The sequence below is a fragment of the Salvelinus fontinalis genome, unplaced genomic scaffold (genome assembly GCF_029448725.1).
Source record: "Salvelinus fontinalis isolate EN_2023a unplaced genomic scaffold, ASM2944872v1 scaffold_0097, whole genome shotgun sequence".
In the NCBI taxonomy this organism is placed as follows: Eukaryota; Metazoa; Chordata; class Actinopteri; order Salmoniformes; family Salmonidae; genus Salvelinus; species Salvelinus fontinalis.
The window spans coordinates 78,019-98,789 of NW_026600306.1; the positions used below are offsets into that span (position 1 = coordinate 78,019).

At 41.2% G+C, this 20,771-nt stretch overlaps 1 protein-coding gene across 1 annotated transcript in view; it reads right to left on the reverse strand.

The window, feature by feature from the left end:
* LOC129843063 (zinc finger protein 729-like) overlaps window positions 1–20,771 on the reverse strand; it is a 59,841-nt gene that overhangs the window by 29,953 nt on the left and 9,117 nt on the right. The window contains 5 exon segments of the mRNA XM_055911817.1: window positions 7,835–8,021; window positions 8,137–8,234; window positions 8,520–9,015; window positions 9,527–9,555; window positions 11,177–12,529. Coding sequence (XP_055767792.1) covers window positions 7,835–8,021; window positions 8,137–8,234; window positions 8,520–9,015; window positions 9,527–9,555; window positions 11,177–12,529 — 2,163 coding nt within the window.

The following is a 20,771-nucleotide window of genomic DNA, read 5'->3' on the forward strand; positions in this document are numbered from 1 at the left end:
TATTCCATTTGCACAACAGCATGTGAAATTTATTGTCAATCAGTGTTGCTTCCTAAGTGGACAGTTTGATTTCACAGAAGTGTGATTGACTTGGAGTTACATTGTGTTGTTTAAGTGTTCCCTTTGTTTTTTTGAGCAGTGTATATAACCTTCATAGCTGTATGATACAGAATGTGACCTATACACTTCCTTGAACCTAAATTAAGTAAATAAGTCATTTTGTGTGGAAGTTTCATTTTTACATTTGGAGCACATCAGGAACATCTCCCCGTTGTCGATAGGGTCGACACATTCCAAGATGGCGTAGCAGTCGGACGTGTGTTTTGTCTTGTCCCGTCCTGTCCCATGTAAATATTTTTATATATTGTTTTCATTTGGTATATATTGTAATCTCACTTTCCATTTACGGACTAAATTAACTTTCCTGCAACCCGCCTCACCCAATGTGGTACAGATCTGCTATTTTTATACTTTAGAACCGGAACCCCCATCAGAAGCTAGCCAGCTAACTAGCTACTAGCTAGTAGTCAGTTAGCCACTACTAGCGGTCTTCACCGTTAACTCGGACACCAGCCAGCTTCAGCTCGGTCAATACCTGCCAGTCTGCACAGCGCGATATCAACCCAGAGCTTATCGGACTGCTTTTTCTCTACCACATCTCCGGATTCCTACCGCAAGCTCTGAACCTTTACACATCGCAGCTAGCTAGCTGCAATCCGAGTAGCTACTCCTGGCAAACGTCTCTGTCCCGAAGCAAGCACCACTTAGACTTGAACTAGCCTCGAACTAGGCCCATCTCCCAGCTTGCAAAAGTGGTCCACCAGCTAATTCTTGGGCTACAATACCTCTTTTGCCAATTGGCCTGGACCCATTACTGCCGACACGGAGCCCCGCCGATCCATCACGACTGGTCTGCCGACGTAATCGCCCGACATCGCCGAAGACCCATCTGCTAGCCCCGGCCCGCTAGCTGTCTGAATCACCATGTCTCCAGCTCACCTAGCGTAGTAGCGACTACCGAACGCCTCCCTGACTCACCTATTGCTGCTCATTGGACCCTATGATCAGTCGGCTACACATGCCTCTCCCTAATGTCAATATGCCTTGTCTATTGCTGTTTAGGTTAGTTATTATTGTTTTATTTCACTGTAGAGCCCCCAGCCCCGCCCAACATGCCTTAGATAGCCCTTTTGTCCCACCCCCCACACATGCAGTGACCTCACCTGGGTTAACTGGTGCCTCTAGAGACAAAAGCTCTCTCATTATCACTCAATGCCTAGGTTTACCTCCACTGTACTCACATCCTACCATACCCTTGTCTGTACATTATGCCTTGAATCTATTCTACCGTGCCCAGAAATCTGCTCCTTTTACTCTCTGTTCTGAACGCACTAGATGACCAGTTCGTATAGCCTTTAGTCATACACTTATCCTACTCTGGTGATGTAGAGGCTAATCCAGGACCTGCAGCCCCACTCCCATTCCCCAGGCGCTCTCATTTGTTGACTTCTGTAACTGTAAAAGCCTTGGTTTCATGCATGTTAACATCAGAAGCCCCCCCCCCCCCCTAAATTTGTTTTGTTCACTGCTTTAGCACACTCCGCCAACTGAGATGTCCTAGCCGTGTCTGAATCCTGGTTTAGGAAGGCCACCAAAAATCATGACATTTCCATCCCTAACTACAACATTTTCTGACAAGATAGAACTTCCAAAGGGGGCAGAGTTACAATCTACTGCCGAGTTCTGTCATACTATCCAGGTCTGTGCCAAAAACAATTAGAGCTTCTACTTTTAAAAATCCACAATTCAAATCAAAGTTTATTTGTCACGTGCGTCGAATACAACAGGTGTAGACCTTAGAGTGAAATGCTTACTTACAGGCTCTAACCAATAGTGCGAAAAAAAAGGTATGTGTGTGTAGGTAAGTAAAGAAAGAAAATAACAGTAAAAAGACATTTGAAAATAACAGTAGCAAGGCTATATACAGACACCGGTTAGTCAAGCTTATTGAGGTAGTATGTACATGTAGGTATGGTTAAAGTGACAGAAACAAGTCTATCACCGTTGCCGCTTGTTATAGATTCCCCTCAGCCCCCAGCTGTGCCCTGGACACCATATGTGAATTGATTTCCCCCCAATCTATCTTCAGAGTTCGTACAGTTAGGTGACCTAAACTATGATATGTTTAACACCCCGGCCGTCCTACAATCTAAGCTAGATGCCCTCAATCTCACATAAATTATCAAGGAACCTACCAGGTACAACCCTAAATCTGTAACCATGGGCACCCTCTTAGATATCATCCTGACTAACTTGCCCTCTAAATACACCTCTGCCGTCTTCAACCAGGATCTTAGCGATCACTGCCTCATTGCCTGCGTCCGTAATGGGTCCGCTGTCAAACGACCATCCCTCATCACTGTCAAACGCTCCCTAAAACAATTCAGCGAGCAGGCCTTTCTAATCGACCTGGCCCGGGTATCCTGGTAGGATATTGACCTCATCCCGTCAGTAGAGGATGTCTGGTTTCTCTTTAAAAGTAATTTCCTCACCATCCTAAATAAGCATGCCCCATTCCAAAAACGTAGAACTAAGAACAGATATAGCCCTTGGTTCACCCCAGACTTGACTGCCCTTGACCAGCACAAAAACATCCTGTGGCGTTCTGCATTAGCATCGAATAGCCAGCAATATGCAACTTTTCAGGGAAGTCAGGAACCAATATACACAGTGTCGTGGAAAATTGCAAGATTATGTTATAATGCTTGTATTGCGTTATAATGGTTGTTTTATTCGACAGAATAGAGTGTTCTGTTAACTATTGTGTGTTCCACTGAGGATGGGCCTCTATGAGATATAGCACTGACAGAGGAGATTTACGATGTCTTTGGGTGATAAAACCTAAAGAGCATTCCAGATAACATGAGGTAATGTTTTTGTGCTACCAGGAACGAGATTAGAACCTAATTTTAGAGACCAAACTGAACGATAATTTATAGCGAATGCTATCTGGCTATGTGCTACTCCTCTCTCTCTCAAGTAAAAGTCTTTCTTTGTGAACTTTTCATAAGATATGTGGTTCGTCATGGAAGTTGAGAGGGGTGTATCTTGGCTATAAAAGATCTTTGTACTTTTCTGTTGACACTTTCAATGGTTCATTAGAGATAGCGCATCATTGAAAGTAAAATGCTATTGCAAAGCTCTTAATATTAAAGATGTAGTTTAAGTATAACTCTAACTGATGTGTGAAGTTTGTAACACTCCTCATTATGGTAAACCAGAAAAATACCACCACAACACTCAGTTAGGAAAGCAAAGGCTAGCTTTTTCAAACAGAAATTTGCGCCCTGTAGCACTAATTCCAAAACGTTTTGGGACACTAAAGTCCATGGAGAATAAGAGCACCTCCTCCCAGCTGCCCCCTGCGCTGAAGCTAGGAAACACTGTCACCACCGATAAATCTACAATAATCGATAATTTCAATAAGCATTTTTCTACGGCTGGCCATGCTTTCCACCTGGCTACCCCTACCCCGGCCAAAAGCTCTGCACCACCTGCAGCAACTTGCCCAAGCACCCCCCCCCCCCACCCAAATCAAGACAGCTGATGTTCTGAAAGAGCGGCAAAATCTGGATCCCTACAAAACAGCTGGGCTAGACAATCTGGAACCTCTTTCCCAAAATTGTTGCAAACCCTAACTATTACTAACCTGTTCAACTTCTCTTTCGTATTGTCTGAGATCCCCAAAGATTGGAAAGCTGCCGCGGTCATCCCCCTCTTCAAAGGGGGAGACACTCTAGACCCAAACTGTTATAGACCTATTCCCATCCTGCCCTGCCTTTCTAAAATCTTTGAAAGCCAAGTTAACAAACAGATCACCGACGATTACGAATACCACTGTACCTTCTCCATTATGCAATCTGGTTTCCGAGCTGGTCATGGGTGCACCTCAGCCATGCTCAAGGTCCTAAACAATATCATAACCGCCATCGATAAAAAACAGTACTGTGCAGCCGTCTTCATAAACCTGGCCAAGGCTTTCGACTCTGTTAATCAACGCATTCTTATCGGCAGACTCAATAGATTTGGTTTCTCAAATGACTGCCTCGCCTGGTTCACCAACTTCTTCTCAGATAGAGTTCAGTGTGTCAAATCGGAGGGCCTGTTGTCCGGACCTCTGGCAGTCTCTATGGGGGTGACACAGGGTTCAATGTCTCTGTATATACAGTTGAAGTCGGAAGTTTACATACACCTTAGCCAAATACATTTAAACTCAGCTTTTCACAATTCCTGACATTTAATCCCAGTAAAAATTCCCTGTCTTAGGTCAGTTAGGATCACCACTTTATTTTAGGTGTGAAATGTCAGAATAATAGTAGAGAGAATGATTTATTTCAGCTTTTATTTCTTTCAACACATTCCCAGTGGATCAGAAGTTTACATACACTCAATTAGTATTTGGTAGGATTGGCTTTAAATTGTTTAACTTGGGTCAAAGTTTCGGGTAGCCTTCCACAAGCTTCCCACAATAAGTTAGGTGAATTTTGGCCCATTCCTTCCTGACAGGGCAAAAATTGTAATTGAGACAGGTTTGTAGGCCTCCTTGCTCGCACATGCTTATTCAGTTCTGCCAACAAATATTCTATGGGATTGAGGTCAGGGCTTTGTGATGGCCACTCCAATACCTTGACTTTGTTGTCCTTAAGCCATTTTACCACAAATTTGGAAGTATGCTAGGGGTCATTGTCCATTTGGAAGACCCACTTGCGACCAAGCATTAACTTCCTGACTGATGTCTTGAGATGTTGCTTCAATATATCCACATCATTTTCCTTCCTCATGAAGCCATCTATTTTGTGAAGTGCACCAGTCCCTCCTGCAGCAAAGCACCCCCACAACATGAAGCTCCCACCCCCGTGTTTCATGGTTGGGATGGTGTTCTTCGACTTGCAAGCCTCTCCCTTTTTCCTCCAAACATAACGATGGCCATACAGTTCTATTTTTGTTTCATCAGACCAAAAGTACGATCTTTGTCCCCATGTGCAGTTGCAAACCGGAGTCTGGCTTTTTTATGGCAGTTTTGGAGCAGTGACTTCTTCCTTGCTGAGCGACCTTTCAGGTTATGTCGATATAGGACTCGTTTTACTGTGGATATAGATACTTTTGTACCTGTTTCCTACAGCATCTTCACAAGGTCCTTTGCTGTTGTTCTTGGATTGAATAGCACTTTTCGCACCAAAGTACCTTCATCTCTAGGAGACAGAACGCGTCTCCTTCCTGAGCGGTATGACGGCTGAGTCGTCTAATGGTGTTTATACTTGCGTACTATTGTTTATACAGATGAACGTAGTACCTTCAGGCATTTGGAAATTACTCCCAACGATGAACCAGACTTGTGGAGGTCTACAATTTGTTTTCTGAGGTCTTGGCTGATATCTTTTGATTTTCCCATGATGTCAAGCAAAGAGACACTGAGTTTGAAGGTAGGCCTTGAAATACATCCACAGGTACACCTCCAATTGACTCAGATGATGTCAATTAGCCTATCAGAAGCTTCTAAAGCCATAACATCATTTTCTGGAATTTTCCAAGCTGTTTAAAGGCACAGTCAACTTAGTGTATGTAAACTTCTGACCCACTGGAATTGTGATACCGTGAATTAAACGTGAAATAATCTGTCTGTAAACAATTGTTGGAACAACTACTTGTGTTATGCACAAAGTAGATATCCTAACCGACTTGCCAAAACTATAGTTTGTGAACAAGAAATTTGTGGAGTGGTTGAAAAATGAGTTTTAATGACTCCAACATAAGTGCAAGTAAACTTCCGACTTCAACTGTATCAATGATGTCGCTCTTGCTGCTGGGGATTCTCTGATTCACCTCTACGCAGACGACACCATTCTGTATACATCTGGCCCTTCTTTGGACACTGTTTTAACAAACCTCCAAACGAGCTTCAATGCCATACAACACTCCTTCCGTGGCCAGCTTTTAAATGCTAGTAAAACTAAATGCATGCTCTTCAACAGAATTTTGAATATTTTAGAATATGTGGACAATTATAAATACCTAGGTGTCTGGTTAGACTGTAAACTCTCCTTCCAGACTCACATTAAGCATATCCTATCCAAAATTAAATCTAAAATCAGCTTCCTATTTCGCAACAAAGCCTCCTTCACTCATGCTGCCAAACATACGCTCGTAAAACTGACTATCCTACCGATCCTTGACATCGGCGATGTAATTTACAAAATATCCTCCAACACTCTACTCAGAAAATTGGATGTAGTCTATCACAGTGCCATCCATTTTGTCACCAAAGCCCCATATACTACCCACCACTGCGACCTGTATGCTCGTTGGCTGGCCCTCTCTACATATTCGTCGCCAAACTCACTGGCTCCAGGTCATCTATAAGTCTTTGCTAGGTAAAGCCCCGCCTTATCTCAGCTCACTGGTCACCATAGCAACACCCACCAGTAGCACGCATTCCAGCAGGTATATTTCACTGGTAACCCCCAAAGCCAACACCTACTTTGGCCGCCTTTCCTTCCAGTTCTCTGCTGCCAATGACTGGAACAAATTGCAAAAATCACTGAAGCTGGAGACTTATATCTCCCTCTCTAACTTTAAGCATCAGTTGTCAGAGCAGCTTACCTGTACACAGCCCATCTGTAAATAGCACAACCAACTACCTCATCCCCATATTGTTATTTAGATTTTTTTGCACCCCAGTATCTCGACTTGCACATCATCATCTGCACATCTATCACTCCAGTGTTAATGCTAAATTGCCTCTATGGCCTATTTATTTCCTTACCTCCCTAATCTCACTACATTTGCACACGCTGTACATAGACCTTTTCTTTTGTGTTGTTGACTGTACGTTTGTTTATGTGTAACTCTGTGTTGTTTTTGTAGCACTGCTTTGCTGTATCTTGGCAGGTCGCAGTTGGAAATGAGAACTTGGATAAATAAAGGTAGGAAAAAAAGGCATTTTTTATTTATTTAGACATTTTTTTTAACATTTTGACTATCATTAATGTCATGATATTTTGAGTAAAGTAAAAAAAGAATGAAATATTTTGGGTAGATGTTCCAAAAATATCAATATGTAAAGTGTTGGTCCCATGTTTCATGAGCTGAAATAAAACATCCCAAAATTTTTCCACACGCATGAAAGATTATTTACCTCAAATTTGTTTATATCCCTGTTAGTGAACATTTCTCCTTTGCCAAGATAATCCATTCACCTGACAGGTGTGGCATATCAAGAAGCTGATCAAACAGCATGATCATTACACAGGTGCACCTTGTGCTGGGGACAATAAAAGGCCACTAAAATGTTCAGTTTTGTCACACAACACAATGCCACAGATGTCTCAAGTTTTGAGGGAGCGTGCAATTGGCATGCTGACTGCAGGAATATCCACCGGAGCTGTTACCAGAGAATGTAATGTTAATTTCTCTACCATAAGCCGCCTCCAACGTTGTTTTAGAGAATTTGGCAGTACATCCGACCGGTCTCACAACCGCAGACCATGTATAACAACGCCAGGCCAGGACTTCCACATCGTCTGAGCACCCGCCACCCAGAGCTATTTGACCAATTAGGAGAATGATGTGGTGCTGCAGCAGTTGACTTGGCATCCACAATCAACCGACCTCAACCCAATTGAGAAGGTTTGGGATGAGTTGGACCGCAGAGTGAAGCAAAAGTATCCAACATGTGCTTAGCATATGTGGGAACTCCTTCATAACTGGTTGTCCTGGTAACAGATACCAGAGGGCAGATCTATTTTATTTGTTCAAACTAAACTACAGCACTTACTTTGATGAGTCAAATCTGATCCTTTCTTCTCTCCTCCTCCTCTCACAGTTCCACTCAGCCCCGTTGTTTTCCTGCAGTCCACCAGCAGCACAGACAACCTCTTCATACCCAGCAGTAAGGCGCTACCAGAAGAGGCACAACACGGGAACTCCGGGAGGACGGAAGGGCTAGCGTTGTCCTGGTAACCCTAAAGAGGGGACACAGACCATTATGGATGCTGATGTCACTGTTGTCATAAAGTGCTTAACAGAAAACCAGCCCCGGATAGAGCAAGATGTATGCTAGACCAGACCAAGCTGTACCATCTGGTGTTCTGATCTGGAGAGACTCTTCTCTGCCTCGTCAGCATCAGGATGTTGTTGAGGCTCCCCAGAGGATCCACAATAGTCATGTCTCTCTCCTGTGTGAACGAGAACATCAAACAGATTGTAAACTTATGATCTTCTATTACAATCACAGAGTCTTACAAGAGGCATTAATATGTCTAAAAAGGGCCTAAAATGGCCACTTCCATCATGATTTTATTAAATATCTTTTTGTGATGCAAATGTAAAAGGGTCGTTCCACGAATTGGGTGAGTTTTGCATTCCTTTTAAGTATAAATTATGCACCAATATTGAATTTTAAAACCCCACATTAGTTCAACAATGGCAGAGTTTGTGCCCCTGTTTAAGACAGTACTCACTGGTGTTAATTTGATATTCTGTCTCCTCCTCTTTCACTCCCAAAATGACTTCCTCCTTCACCTTTATTGAGATAGCATCCTCTTCCTCTCTAAAAGGTTCTTCCTCTTTTTCCCCTATAACATCCTCCTCTTTCATTCTGAAAGTGTCTAGCTCCTCCTCTACCATTGTGACAGCCTCTATCCCCTCTTCCTCTTTCACTACAATATGTTCTTTCTCATATTTCACTGTAATACCCTCATCCTCTTCTTTCAGTGTGATATTCTCCTTTTTCTCCTTTTTCATTCTGAAAGCTTCTTCCTCCTCCTCTTCCACTGTGAGAGCCTCCATCCCCTCTTCCTCTCCAAACGGAGACTTCTCTCCTTTCACTGTAACACCCTCTTCTTCTTCTTCTTTGACGACAATGTTCATTCCCAGAGCTTCTTTCTCAGTCCAGTAGACCTCCTCTTCTTTAGCAAGGGGCGAGTAGTTTAGTGAGCTCATGGTCCGGGATGTTAGCTAGCTAGTTAACATTAGCGACTAGCCTAGTGCTAGGCTCAGTATCAATCTTTAACCAGTTTGCAAATTGAACAACCAAATTAGCTTAAAGTTAACCAGTAGAAACGTCAACAGAATTGTGTTTAAAACACTGAGATTAGCTAATGTACATAAACATGGTCTAAAGCGTCAATGTTTCGCATTTAAATTAGCTAGCAAGCTACTGAGGCGTTTGAAAGAGTAGCCGTGTTGTTGTTCCTGAAGAAGCGTCCCGTCCAGTCCATTATACGTCACGCATGAAGAGTCAGCTGAAAGACGCAAATCGCCATCTGCTGGCTGGAGTAGGTAACGCAGATTGGAAACAACAGTTACTACACTTTTTGTATTGGAAATAACGTCATAATAATTTAACAAAAAGCTGATATATTTTCTCTTCCATCTTACAAATAATACTTTCCTGTACACAGAAGTATAAGCTTAATATGAACATGTATATTGATTGAATTTATTTGACAGTTTGTAAAATACATACAATAAGGGAGCTCGTCCAGCTGGTGACGCCTCCACATACAATTTAAGAAAATCATGAAGGATAACACAATAATGCTTAACAGATATTTACATGGTGGTCCTTTTCAAAAGGGAAAGGGGAATACAACAAGGTTAGGCGGCGATTGTAATGACAACAGACAATGACAGACACAATTGTTGTTTGTTTCACAACATCCGATAATTAATACAATATCCTTTCCTAATAAACAACTATGGTACGTCTTCCTTGTCTCAAATACCCTTAATATATAAACAATCAATCCCTAATATATATAAATATATACACAAGACAATCACAATATAATAAACAACATACCCTTAATATATAAACAATCAATCCCTAATATATATATGTATATATATATACACAAGACAATCACAATATAATAAACAACATACCCTTAATATATAAACAATCAATCCCTAATATATATATATACAAGACAATCACAATATAATAAACAACTATGGTACATTTTCATTGTCTCACATACCCCCAATACATTTTGATTGGGCAAAATCACACAACTCAAATTTTTACACTATTAACTACTATCTTACACTACTTCTAACAAATTTGGCAAATACGGCTATTGGATCTTCCCAGACTCTTATCATCGGATGGACCCCAGGCACCAATCTGCAAGGCTTTGATTTTCCCAGACTCTTATCATCGGATGGACCCCAGCCATCAATCTGCAAGGCTTTGATCTTCCCAGACTCTTATCATTGGATGGACCCCAGCCATCAATCTGCAAGGCTTTGCTCTTTTGATCTGTGGAACCTTGCAAGTTGATTTGGAAACAATAAATTCATAAAGTATTTGCTTGTTAGTTTGGATGAAAATGTAATTGAAACCAGAGTGAAAATTATCTTGAAGTTATACATTAGAATGTATTTCCTGTTGGAGTTCACATTATAGGACCACTACTTATTCAGCAGTTATTCAGCACACTACTATGATACACAGCACTATGATTCCCTATGATATCCTATGATACCCATCCCTATGATACACATCCCTATTATTCCCTATGATATCCTATTATACCCATCCCTATGATATCCTTATGATACCCATCCCTATGATACACATCCCTATTATTCCCTATGATATCCTATTATACCCATCCCTATGATATCCTTACGATCCCTTATGATACCCATCCTTATGATACCCTATGATACTATGATACACATCCCTATGATATCCTATGATACTATGACACATATCCCTATGATTCCCTATGATATACTTATGATACCCTATGATACCCATCCCTATGATACCCTATGATACTATGACACACATCCCTATGGGCCAGTGGAGGCGGCGCCAGACATTATAGCACCAGTACTTAATTACCCCCAACATCATTCTGAGATAACAGTTTATTTACATAAAAATACATGCAGTAGTGAAAACACTGGAAAGTCAATACCTAACACGAATTTCCCGAGTCTCTGCAGCCTACTCTCCCACCACGTATAGGGCTTGCACCTCTCCTATGTCCCACTGTTCAGAGGCATATATATATCCTACTGTTCAGCAGCCTAAATCTGTCCTCTTTCCTACTGTTCAGTAGCCTACATCCTTATCTCCTGTGTGTTATATCTCATGTTACCTAACTGATTAAAACAATTTCCACACTGGGAGGAGTGGTAAGGCTTCTTCCCTGTGTGTGTATTCTCTCATGTGTTTTCAAGTTCAATAACTGGGTAAAAATCTTTCCACACTGGGAGCAGTGGTACAGCTTTTCTCCTGTGTGTATTCTCTCATGCCGTTTCAGGGCCCCTAACTGGGTAAAACTCTTTCCACACTGGGAGCAGTGGTACGGCTTTTCTCCTGTGTGTATTCTCTCATGTTGTTTCAGGTCCCCTAACTGGTTACAACCCTTACCACACTGGGAGCAGTGGTAAGGCCTCTCCCCTGTGTGTGATCTCTCGTGTTTTTTAAGGTAGCTTTTCTGATTAAAACTCTTTCCACACTGGGAGCAGTGGTAAGGCTTCTCCCCTGTGTGTAACTGCTCATGTGTTTTCAGGTTACATAAGTGGATAAAACTCTTTCCACACTGGGAGCAGTGGTAAGGCTTCTCCCCTGTATGTATTATCTCATGTGTTTTCAGGTTACGTAAGTGGGTAAAACTCTTTCCACACTGGGAGCAGTGGTACAGCTTTTCTCCTGTGTGTATTCTCTCATGTCGTTTCAGGTCACCTAAGTGGGTACAACCCTTTCCACACTGTGAGCAATAGTACAGATTTTCTCCTGTGTGTATTCTCTCATGTCGTTTCAGGTCACTTAAGCGGTTACAACCTTTTCCACACTGGGAGCAATTGTACAGCTTTTCTCCTGTGTGTATTCTCTCATGTTGTTTCAGGTAGCTTTTCTGGTTAAAACGCTTTCCACACTGGGAGCAGTGGTAAGGCTTTTCTCCTGTGTGTATTTTCTCATGTTTTTTCAGGTAGCTTTTCTGGTTAAAACGCTTTCCACACTGGGAGCAGCAGTAAGGCTTGTCCCCTGTGTGTAATTGCTCATGTGTTTTCAGGTTATTTAAGTGGGTAAAATTATTTCCACACTGGGAGCAATGGTAAGGCTTCTGCCCTGTGTGTATTCTCTCATGTGTTTTCAGGTTACGTAAGTGGGTAAAACTCCTTCCACACTGGGAGCAGCAGTACAGCTTTTCTTCTGTGTGTATTCTCTCATGTGTTTTCAGATTACACAAGTGGGTAAAACTCTTTCCACACTGGGAGCAGTGGTAAGGCTTCTCCTCTGTGTGTATTCTCTCGTGTTTTTTCAGGTAGCTTTTCTGGTTAAAACCCTTTCCACACTGGGAGCAGTGGTAAGGCTTCTCCCCGGTGTGTATTCTCTCGTGTTGGTTCAGGTGTCCTTTCTGGTTAAAACTCTTTCCACAGTGGGAACACTGGTGTCTTCTTGCTGGTTTGGACGTCCGTGGCTTTGGTTCCTCTGAGTCTGGTCTTTCTCCTAATAAAGACAGAGTGTTCATTTAAATAGAGACCTGAATGGAACCTCCACATGATAAAACGGCCTTGCTACGAGGGTAAATCCTAATCAGATCCCTCAATAACCTGAGGCCAGTTTTAACAGTCTTAGTGTGATTTTAAAACAAATGTTGTATAGCTTCCTGGTAATTTCCAATAATATGTTTACATTACTTATTTTATTTATCCTGTTTTACAAGTCAGAACACAAAAAACTAAACAGTTCTAGGACACTGAAGACACAGACGTCGCTGGATTCCTATCAGCAGGTGGTTCTAAATATATAACTTTCATAGCTGTATATGATACAGAATGCGACCTACACACTTCCTTAAACATAAAATAAGTAAAGAAGTAATTTTGTGTGGAAGTCCAAAACTAGTTTTTACGTCAAAGGCACAAAGCACATCAGTAACATCTCCCCGTTGTGGAAAGGGTTTGACGCCTGCTGTTTAAATGGACCAATTTCTTATTTAGACGTTCACAGATTTTCAACATGTTGACTATCGCTGATGTCATATTTTGGGTAAAGTAAAAAATAAGGTGAAATATTTGGGGTAGATGTTCCTAAAACTGATAGTTACTATATATAGTAAGTCTATATACAGCCATATCATAGAGTCTGAAAAGGCTTGTTCATTCTCATGTGATGAATAACCTATGACATCATATGTTTCTAAAACTGATAGCAACTACACTGAACAAAAATATAAACGCGACATGTAAAGTGTTGGTCCCATGTTTCATGAGCTGAAAAAAAAGATAGCAGAATTTTTCCCCATACGTACAAAATGCTTATTTCTCTTGAATTGGGCACAAATTTTGCATCCCTGTTAGTGAACATTTCTCCTTTGCCAAAATAATCCATCCACCTGACAGGTGTGGCATATCAAGAAGCTGATTAAACAGCATTATCATTACACAGGTGCACCTTGTGCTGGGGACAATAAAAGGCCACTCTAAAATGTGCAGTTTTGTCACACAACACGATGCCACAGATGTCTCAGGGGGAGCGGGCAATTGGCTGACTGCAGGAATGTCCACTGGAGCTGTTGCCAGGGAATTTAATGTACAGTACCAGTCAAAAGTTAGGACTCACCTACTCATTCAAGGGTTTTTCTTAATTTTTACTATTTTCTACATTGTGGAATAATAGTGAAGACATCAATAATATGAAAAACACATATGGAAACCTGTAGTGACCAAAAAAGTGTTAAACAAATCTAAATATATATTAGATTCTTCAAAGTAGCCACCCTTTGCCTTGATGACAGCTTGGCATTCTCTCAACCAGCTTCACCTGGAATGCTTTTCCAACAGTCTTGTAGGAGTTCCCACATATGCTGAGCATTTGTTGGTGGTTTGTTTGCAGCAATTTGACCATGCAGGCCTGATTACACAGTCTCCTCTGAACAGTTGATGTTGAGATGTGTCTCTTAATTGAACTCTGTGAAGCAGTTATTTGGGCTGCAATTTCTGAGGCTGGTAACTAATGAACTTTTCCTTTGCAGCAGAGGTAACTAATGAACTTTTCCTCTGCAGCAGAGGTAACTAATGAACTTATCCTCTGCAGCAGAGGTAACTAATGAACTTTTCCTTTGCAGCAGAGGTAACTATGGATCTTCCTTTCCTGTGGTGGTCCTCATGAGAGCCAGTTTCATCATAGCTCTTTTGCGACTGTACTTGAAGAAACACCTGTTAATTAAAATGCATTCTACGAGCCTACCTCATCAAGCTGGTTGAGAGAATTCCAAGAGTGTGCAAAGCTGTCATCGAAGCAAAGGGTGGCTAATTTGAAGAATCTCAAATATAAAATATATTTATTTGTTGAACACTTTTTTGTTTACTACATGATTCCATATGTGTTATTTCATAGTTGATGTCTTCACTATTATTCTACAATGTAGAACATAGTACAAATAAAGAAAAACCCTGGAATGAGTAGGCGTGTCCAAACTTTTGACTGGTACTGTAAATTCCTCTACCATAAGCCGCCTCCAACGTCATTTTAGAGAATTTGGCAGTACGTCCAACCGGCTTCACAAATGCAGATCACGTGTAACCACGCCCGCCCAGGACCTCCACATCCGGCTTCTTCCCCTGCGAGAGACTGAGACCAGCCACCTGGACCACGTGTAACCAGCCAGCCCAGGACCTCCACATCCGGCTTCTTCCCCTGCGGGAGACTGAGACCAGCCACCTGGACAGCTGATGGCACCGAGTAGAACGTCTATCTGTAATAAAGCCATTTTGAGGGGGAAAACAAATTCTGATTGGCAGGCCTGGCTCCACAGTGGGTGGGCCTATGCCCAGTCATGTGAAGTCCGCAGATCAGGGCCTAATGAATGTATTGACATTGACTGACATATATGAACTGTATATCGTTGAAATTGTTGCGTTTATGTTTTGTTCAGTCTATATATAGCCATATTATACAGTATGAAAAGGCTTGTTCATTCACAACATGAATTCACTATGACATCATATTTGTATATGTTTTATTAGACTTTTATTGGGTTTTTCATGTGGGTTGAAAAGTGTTTTATGATGTAATAGATCATATGGGTTGAAAAGTGTTTTATGATGTAATAGATCATACGGGTTGAGTAGTGTTTTATGATGTAATAGATCATAAGGGTTGAGTAGTGTTTTATGATGTAATAGATCATACGGGTTGAAAAGTGTTTTATGATGTAATAGACCATACGGGTTGAGTAGTGTTTTATGATGTAATAGACCATACAGGTTGAGTAGTGTTTTATGATGTAATAGATCATACGGGTTGAGTAGTGTTTTATGATGTAATAGATCATATGGGTTGAGTAGTGTTTTATAATGTAATAGATCATGTGGGTTGAGTAGTGTTTTATGATGTAATAGATCATACGGGTTGAGTAGTGTTTTATGATGTAATAGATCATACGGGTTGAGTAGTGTTTTATGATGTAATAGATCATATGGGTTGAGTAGTGTTTTATAATGTAATAGATCATGTGGGTTGAGTAGTGTTTTATGATGTAATAGACCATACAGGTTGAGTAGTGTTTTATGATGTAATAGATCATACGGGTTGAGTAGTGTTTTATGATGTAATAGATCATATGGGTTGAGTAGTGTTTTATAATGTAATAGATCATGTGGGTTGAGTAGTGTTTTATGATGTAATAGATCATACGGGTTGAGTAGTGTTTTATGATGTAATAGATCATACGGGTTGAGTAGTGTTTTATGATGTAATAGATCATATGGGTTGAGTAGTGTTTTATAATGTAATAGATCATGTGGGTTGAGTAGTGTTTTATGATGTAATAGATCATACGGGTTGAGTAGTGTTTTATGATGTAATAGATCATATGGGTTGAGTAGTGTTTTATGATGTAATAGATCCTATGGGTTGAGTAGTGTTTTATGATGTAATAGATCATATGGGTTGAAAAGTGTTTTATGATGTAATAGATCATATAGGTTGAGTAGTGTTTTATGATGTAATAGATCATATGGGTTGAGTAGTGTTTTATGATGTAATAGATCATACGGGTTGAGTAGTGTTTTATGATGTAATAGATCATATGGGTTGAGTAGTGTTTTATGATGTAATCGATCATACGGGTTGAAGAGTGTTTTATGATGTAATAGATCATATGAAGAATGGCGCTGAAGGAGATGGCTGCCATTTTACGATCCCGTAACCAATTGTGCGATTGTGTATGCTTCTTCTCGTTATTTGTAACTTATTTTGTACATAATGTTTCTGCCACTGTGTCTTATGACCGAAAATAGCTTCTAGATATCAGGACAGCGATTACTCACCCCGTACTGGAGAAATACTTTTTCTTCAATGAAAGATTTACTTCAGAAGCCGGACAAGGCCCTCATCCTCGTCATTCGCATGAGAAAGAAACGGAGGTATCAGGGACGAAGGTCCGGGTGCCTTGTAAGGATCCGTCTCCAAGAGGGTAATCTACCTTTACCATCGGTCCTGTTAGCCAACGTACAATCAATCGATAAAAGACGAAGTACGATTACGTATATATCCTATCAACGGGACATTAAAAACTGTTTCACAGAGTCATCATATCACAACCAGCTATTGTTGGGAGTCCCATAGGGCGACGCAGAATTGGCCCAGCGTCGTCTGATGTAGGCCGTCATTGTAAATAAGAACTTGTTCTTAACTGACTTGCCCAGTTATATAAAGGTTCAATATAACTATGGCCATAAGCAAACAGGAACACACTCAGAGGTGGGCTCCTAGTGGCTGGAGACTTTAATGCAGGGAAACTCAAATCTGTTTTACCTCATTTCTACCAGCATGTTAAATGCACAACCAGAGGAAAACTCTAGACCACCTTTACTCCACACATAGACCCAAGTTTGCGGACGACACTACAGTGGTAGGCTTGATTACCAACAACGACGAAACGGCCTACAGGGAGGAGGTGAGGGCCCTCGGAGTGTGGTGTCAGGAAAATAACCTCACACTCAACGTCAACAAAACAAAGGAGATGATTGTGGACTTCAGGAAACAGCAGAGGGAGCACCCCCCTATCCACATCGACGGGACAGTAGTGGAGAGGGTAGTAAGTTTTAAGTTCCTCGGCGTACACTTCACGGACAAACTGAATTGGTCCACCCACACAGACAGCGTTGTGAAGAAGGCACAGCAGCGCCTCTTCAACCTCAGGAGGCTGAAGAAATTTGGCTTGTCACCAAAAGCACTCACAAACTTCTACAGATGCACAATCGAGAGCATTCTGTCGGGCTGTATCACCGCCTGGTACGGCAACTGCTTCGCCCACAACCGTAAGGCTCTCCAGAGGGTAGTGAGGTCTGCACAACGCATCACCGGGACACCTACACCACCCGATGTCACAGGAAGGCCATAAAGATCATCAAGGACAACAACCACCCGAGCCACTGCCTGTTCACCCCGCTATCATCCAGAAGGCGAGGTCAGTACAGGTGCATCAAAGCAGGGACCGAGAGACTGAAAAACAGCTTCTATCTCAAGGCCATCAGACTGTTAAACAGCCACCACTAACATTTAGTGGCTGCTGCCAACATACTGACTCAACTCCAGCCACTTTAATAATGGGAATTGATGGAAATGTATGTAAAAATGTATCATTAGCCACGTTAAACAATGCCACTTAATATAATGTTTACATACCCTACATTACTCATCTCATATGTATATACTGTACTCTATATCATCTACTGCATCTTGCCATCTTTATGTAATACATGTATCACTAGCCACTTTAAACTATGCCACTTTATGTTTATATACCCTACATTACTCATCTCATATGTATATACTGTACTCTATACCATCTACTGCATCTTGCCTATGCCGTTCTGTACCATCACTCATTCATATATCTTTATGTACATATTCTTTATCCCTTTACACTTGTGTGTATAAGGTAGTAGTTGTGGAATTGTTAGATTACTCGTTGGTTATTACTGCATTGTCGGAACTAGAAGCACAAGCATTTCGCTACACTCGCATTAACATCTGCTAACCATGTGTATGAGACAAATAACATTTGTTTTGATTTGATACAAAGCTCTCCCTTGCTTCCATGTGGCAAATTTGACCATAATTCTATCCTGATTCCTGCTTAAAAGCAAAAACTAAAGCAGGAAGCACCAGTGACTCGGTCACTAAGAAAGTGGTCAGATGAAGCAGAAGCTACAGGACTATTTTGCACAGACTGGAATATGTTCCGGGATTCTTCCGATGGCTTTGAGAAGTACACCACATCAGTCACTGGCTTCATCAATAAATGCATTGATGACGTCGTCCCCACAGTGACCGAACGTACATACTAGAGGTTGACCGATTAATCAGCATGGCCGATTAATTAGGGCCGACTTCAAGTTTTCATAACAATCAGTAATCGGCCTTTTTGGACGCTGACTATGGCCGATTACATTGCAATCCACGAGGAAACTGCGTGACAGGCTGACTTCGTTACACAAGTGCAGCGTGAAAAGGACCTTGTGTTGCACAGAGCCAAGGTAAGTTGCTAGCTATCATTAAACTTATCTTATGAAAACAATCAATCTTCACATAATCACTAGTTAACTACACATGGTTAATGATATTACTAGGTTAACTAGCTTGTCCTGCGTTGCATATAATCAATGTGGTGCCTGTTAATTTATCATCGAATCACAGCCTACTTCAACTTCGCCAAATAGGTGATGATTAAAAAAAGTGCATTGCTGAAATAAGCACAATCTTTGCACAAATGTATCCAACTATAAACATCAACTTAAAATCAATGCACAGAAGTTTATTTTTTTTAAACCTGCATATTTAGTTAAGAAATTGATGTTAGCAGGCAATATTAACTAGGGAAATAGTGTCCCTTCTCTTGTGTTCAGTGCAAGCAGAGTCAGGGTATATGGAACAGTTAGGGCCGCCGGGCTCGTTGTGAACTGGAAACTCATTTGACAGAATTTGACAGAGTTGAAGTCGGAAGTTTCCATTAACTTAGGTTGGAGTCATTAAAACTTGTTTTTCAACCACTCCACAAATATCTTGTTCACAAACTATAGTTTTGGCAAGTCGGTTAGGACATCTACTTTGTGCATGACACAAGTAATTTTTCCAACAATTGTTTATAGACCGATTATTTCACTGTATCACAATTCCAGTGGGTCAGAAATGTACATACACTAAGTTGACTGTGCCTTTAAACAGCTTGGAAAATTCCAGAAAATTATGTCATGGCTTTAGAAGCTTCTGATAGGCTAATTGACATCATTTGAGTCAATTGGAGGTGTAACTGTGGATGTATTTCAAGGCCTACCTTCAAACGCAGTGCCTCTTTGCTTGACATCATGAGAAAATAAAAAGAAATCAGCCAAGACCTCCGAAAAAAATTTGACTTCCCAAGGATGAACCAGACTTCCACAAGTCTGGTTCATCCTTGGGAGCAATTTCCAAACGCCTGAAGGTACCACGTTCATCTGTACAAACAATAGTACGCAAGTATAAACACCATGGGACCACGCAGCCGTCATATTGGCTCATTCATCCCCCTCTTCTCCCCTGTAACTATTCCCCAGGTTGTTGCTGTAAATGAGAATGTGTTCTCAGTCAACATACCCGGTAAAATAATAAATAAATACAGCTACGGAAGGAGACGCGTTCTGTCTCCTAGAGATGAAGGTACTTTGGTGCGAAAAGTGCAAATCAATCCCAGAACAACAACAAAGGACATTGTGAACATGCTGGAGGAAACAGGTACAAAATGACCTATATCCACAGTAAAACAAGTCCTATATCGACATAACCTGAAAGGTCGCTCAGCAAGGAAGAAGCCACTGCTCCAAAACCGCCATAAAAAGCCAGACTACAGGTTGCAACTGCACATGGGGACAAAGATCATACTTTTTGGAGAAATGTCCTCTGGTCTGATGAAACAAAAATATAACTGTTTGGCCATAATGACCATCGTTATGTTTGGAGGACAAAGGGGGAAAGCTTGCAAGCCGAAGAACACCATCCCAACCGTGAAGCACGAGGGTGGCAGCATCATGTTGTGGGGGTGCTTTGCTGCAAGAGGGACTGGTGCACTTCACAAAATAGATGGCATCATGAGGAAAGAAAATGATGTGGATATATTGAAACAACATCTCAAGACATCAGTCAGGAAGTTAATGCTTGGTCGCAAATGGGTCTTCCAAATGGACAATGACCCCAAGCATACTTCCAAAGTTGTGTCAAAATGGCTTAAGGACAACAAAGTCAAGGTATTGGAGTGGCCATCACAAAGCCCTGACCTCAATCCTATAGAAAATGTGTGGCCAGAACTGAAAAAGCGTGTGTGAGCAAGGAGGCCTACAAATCTGACTCAGTTACACCAGCTCTGTCAGGAGGAATGGGCCAAAATTCACCCAACTTATTGTGGGAAGCTTGTGGAAGGCTACCCGAAACGTTTGACCCAAGTTAAATAATTTTAAAGGCAATGCTACCAAATACTAATTGAGTGTATGTAAACTTCTGACACACTGGGAATGTGATGAAAGAAATAAAAGCTGAAATATATCATTCTCTCTATTATTCTGACATTTCACATTCTTAAAATAAAGTGGTGATCCTAACTGACCAGGGATTTTTTACTAGGATTAAATGTCAGGAATTGTGAAAAACTGAGTTTAAATGTATTTGGCTAGGTGTATGTAAACTTCTGACTTCAACTGTAATTATG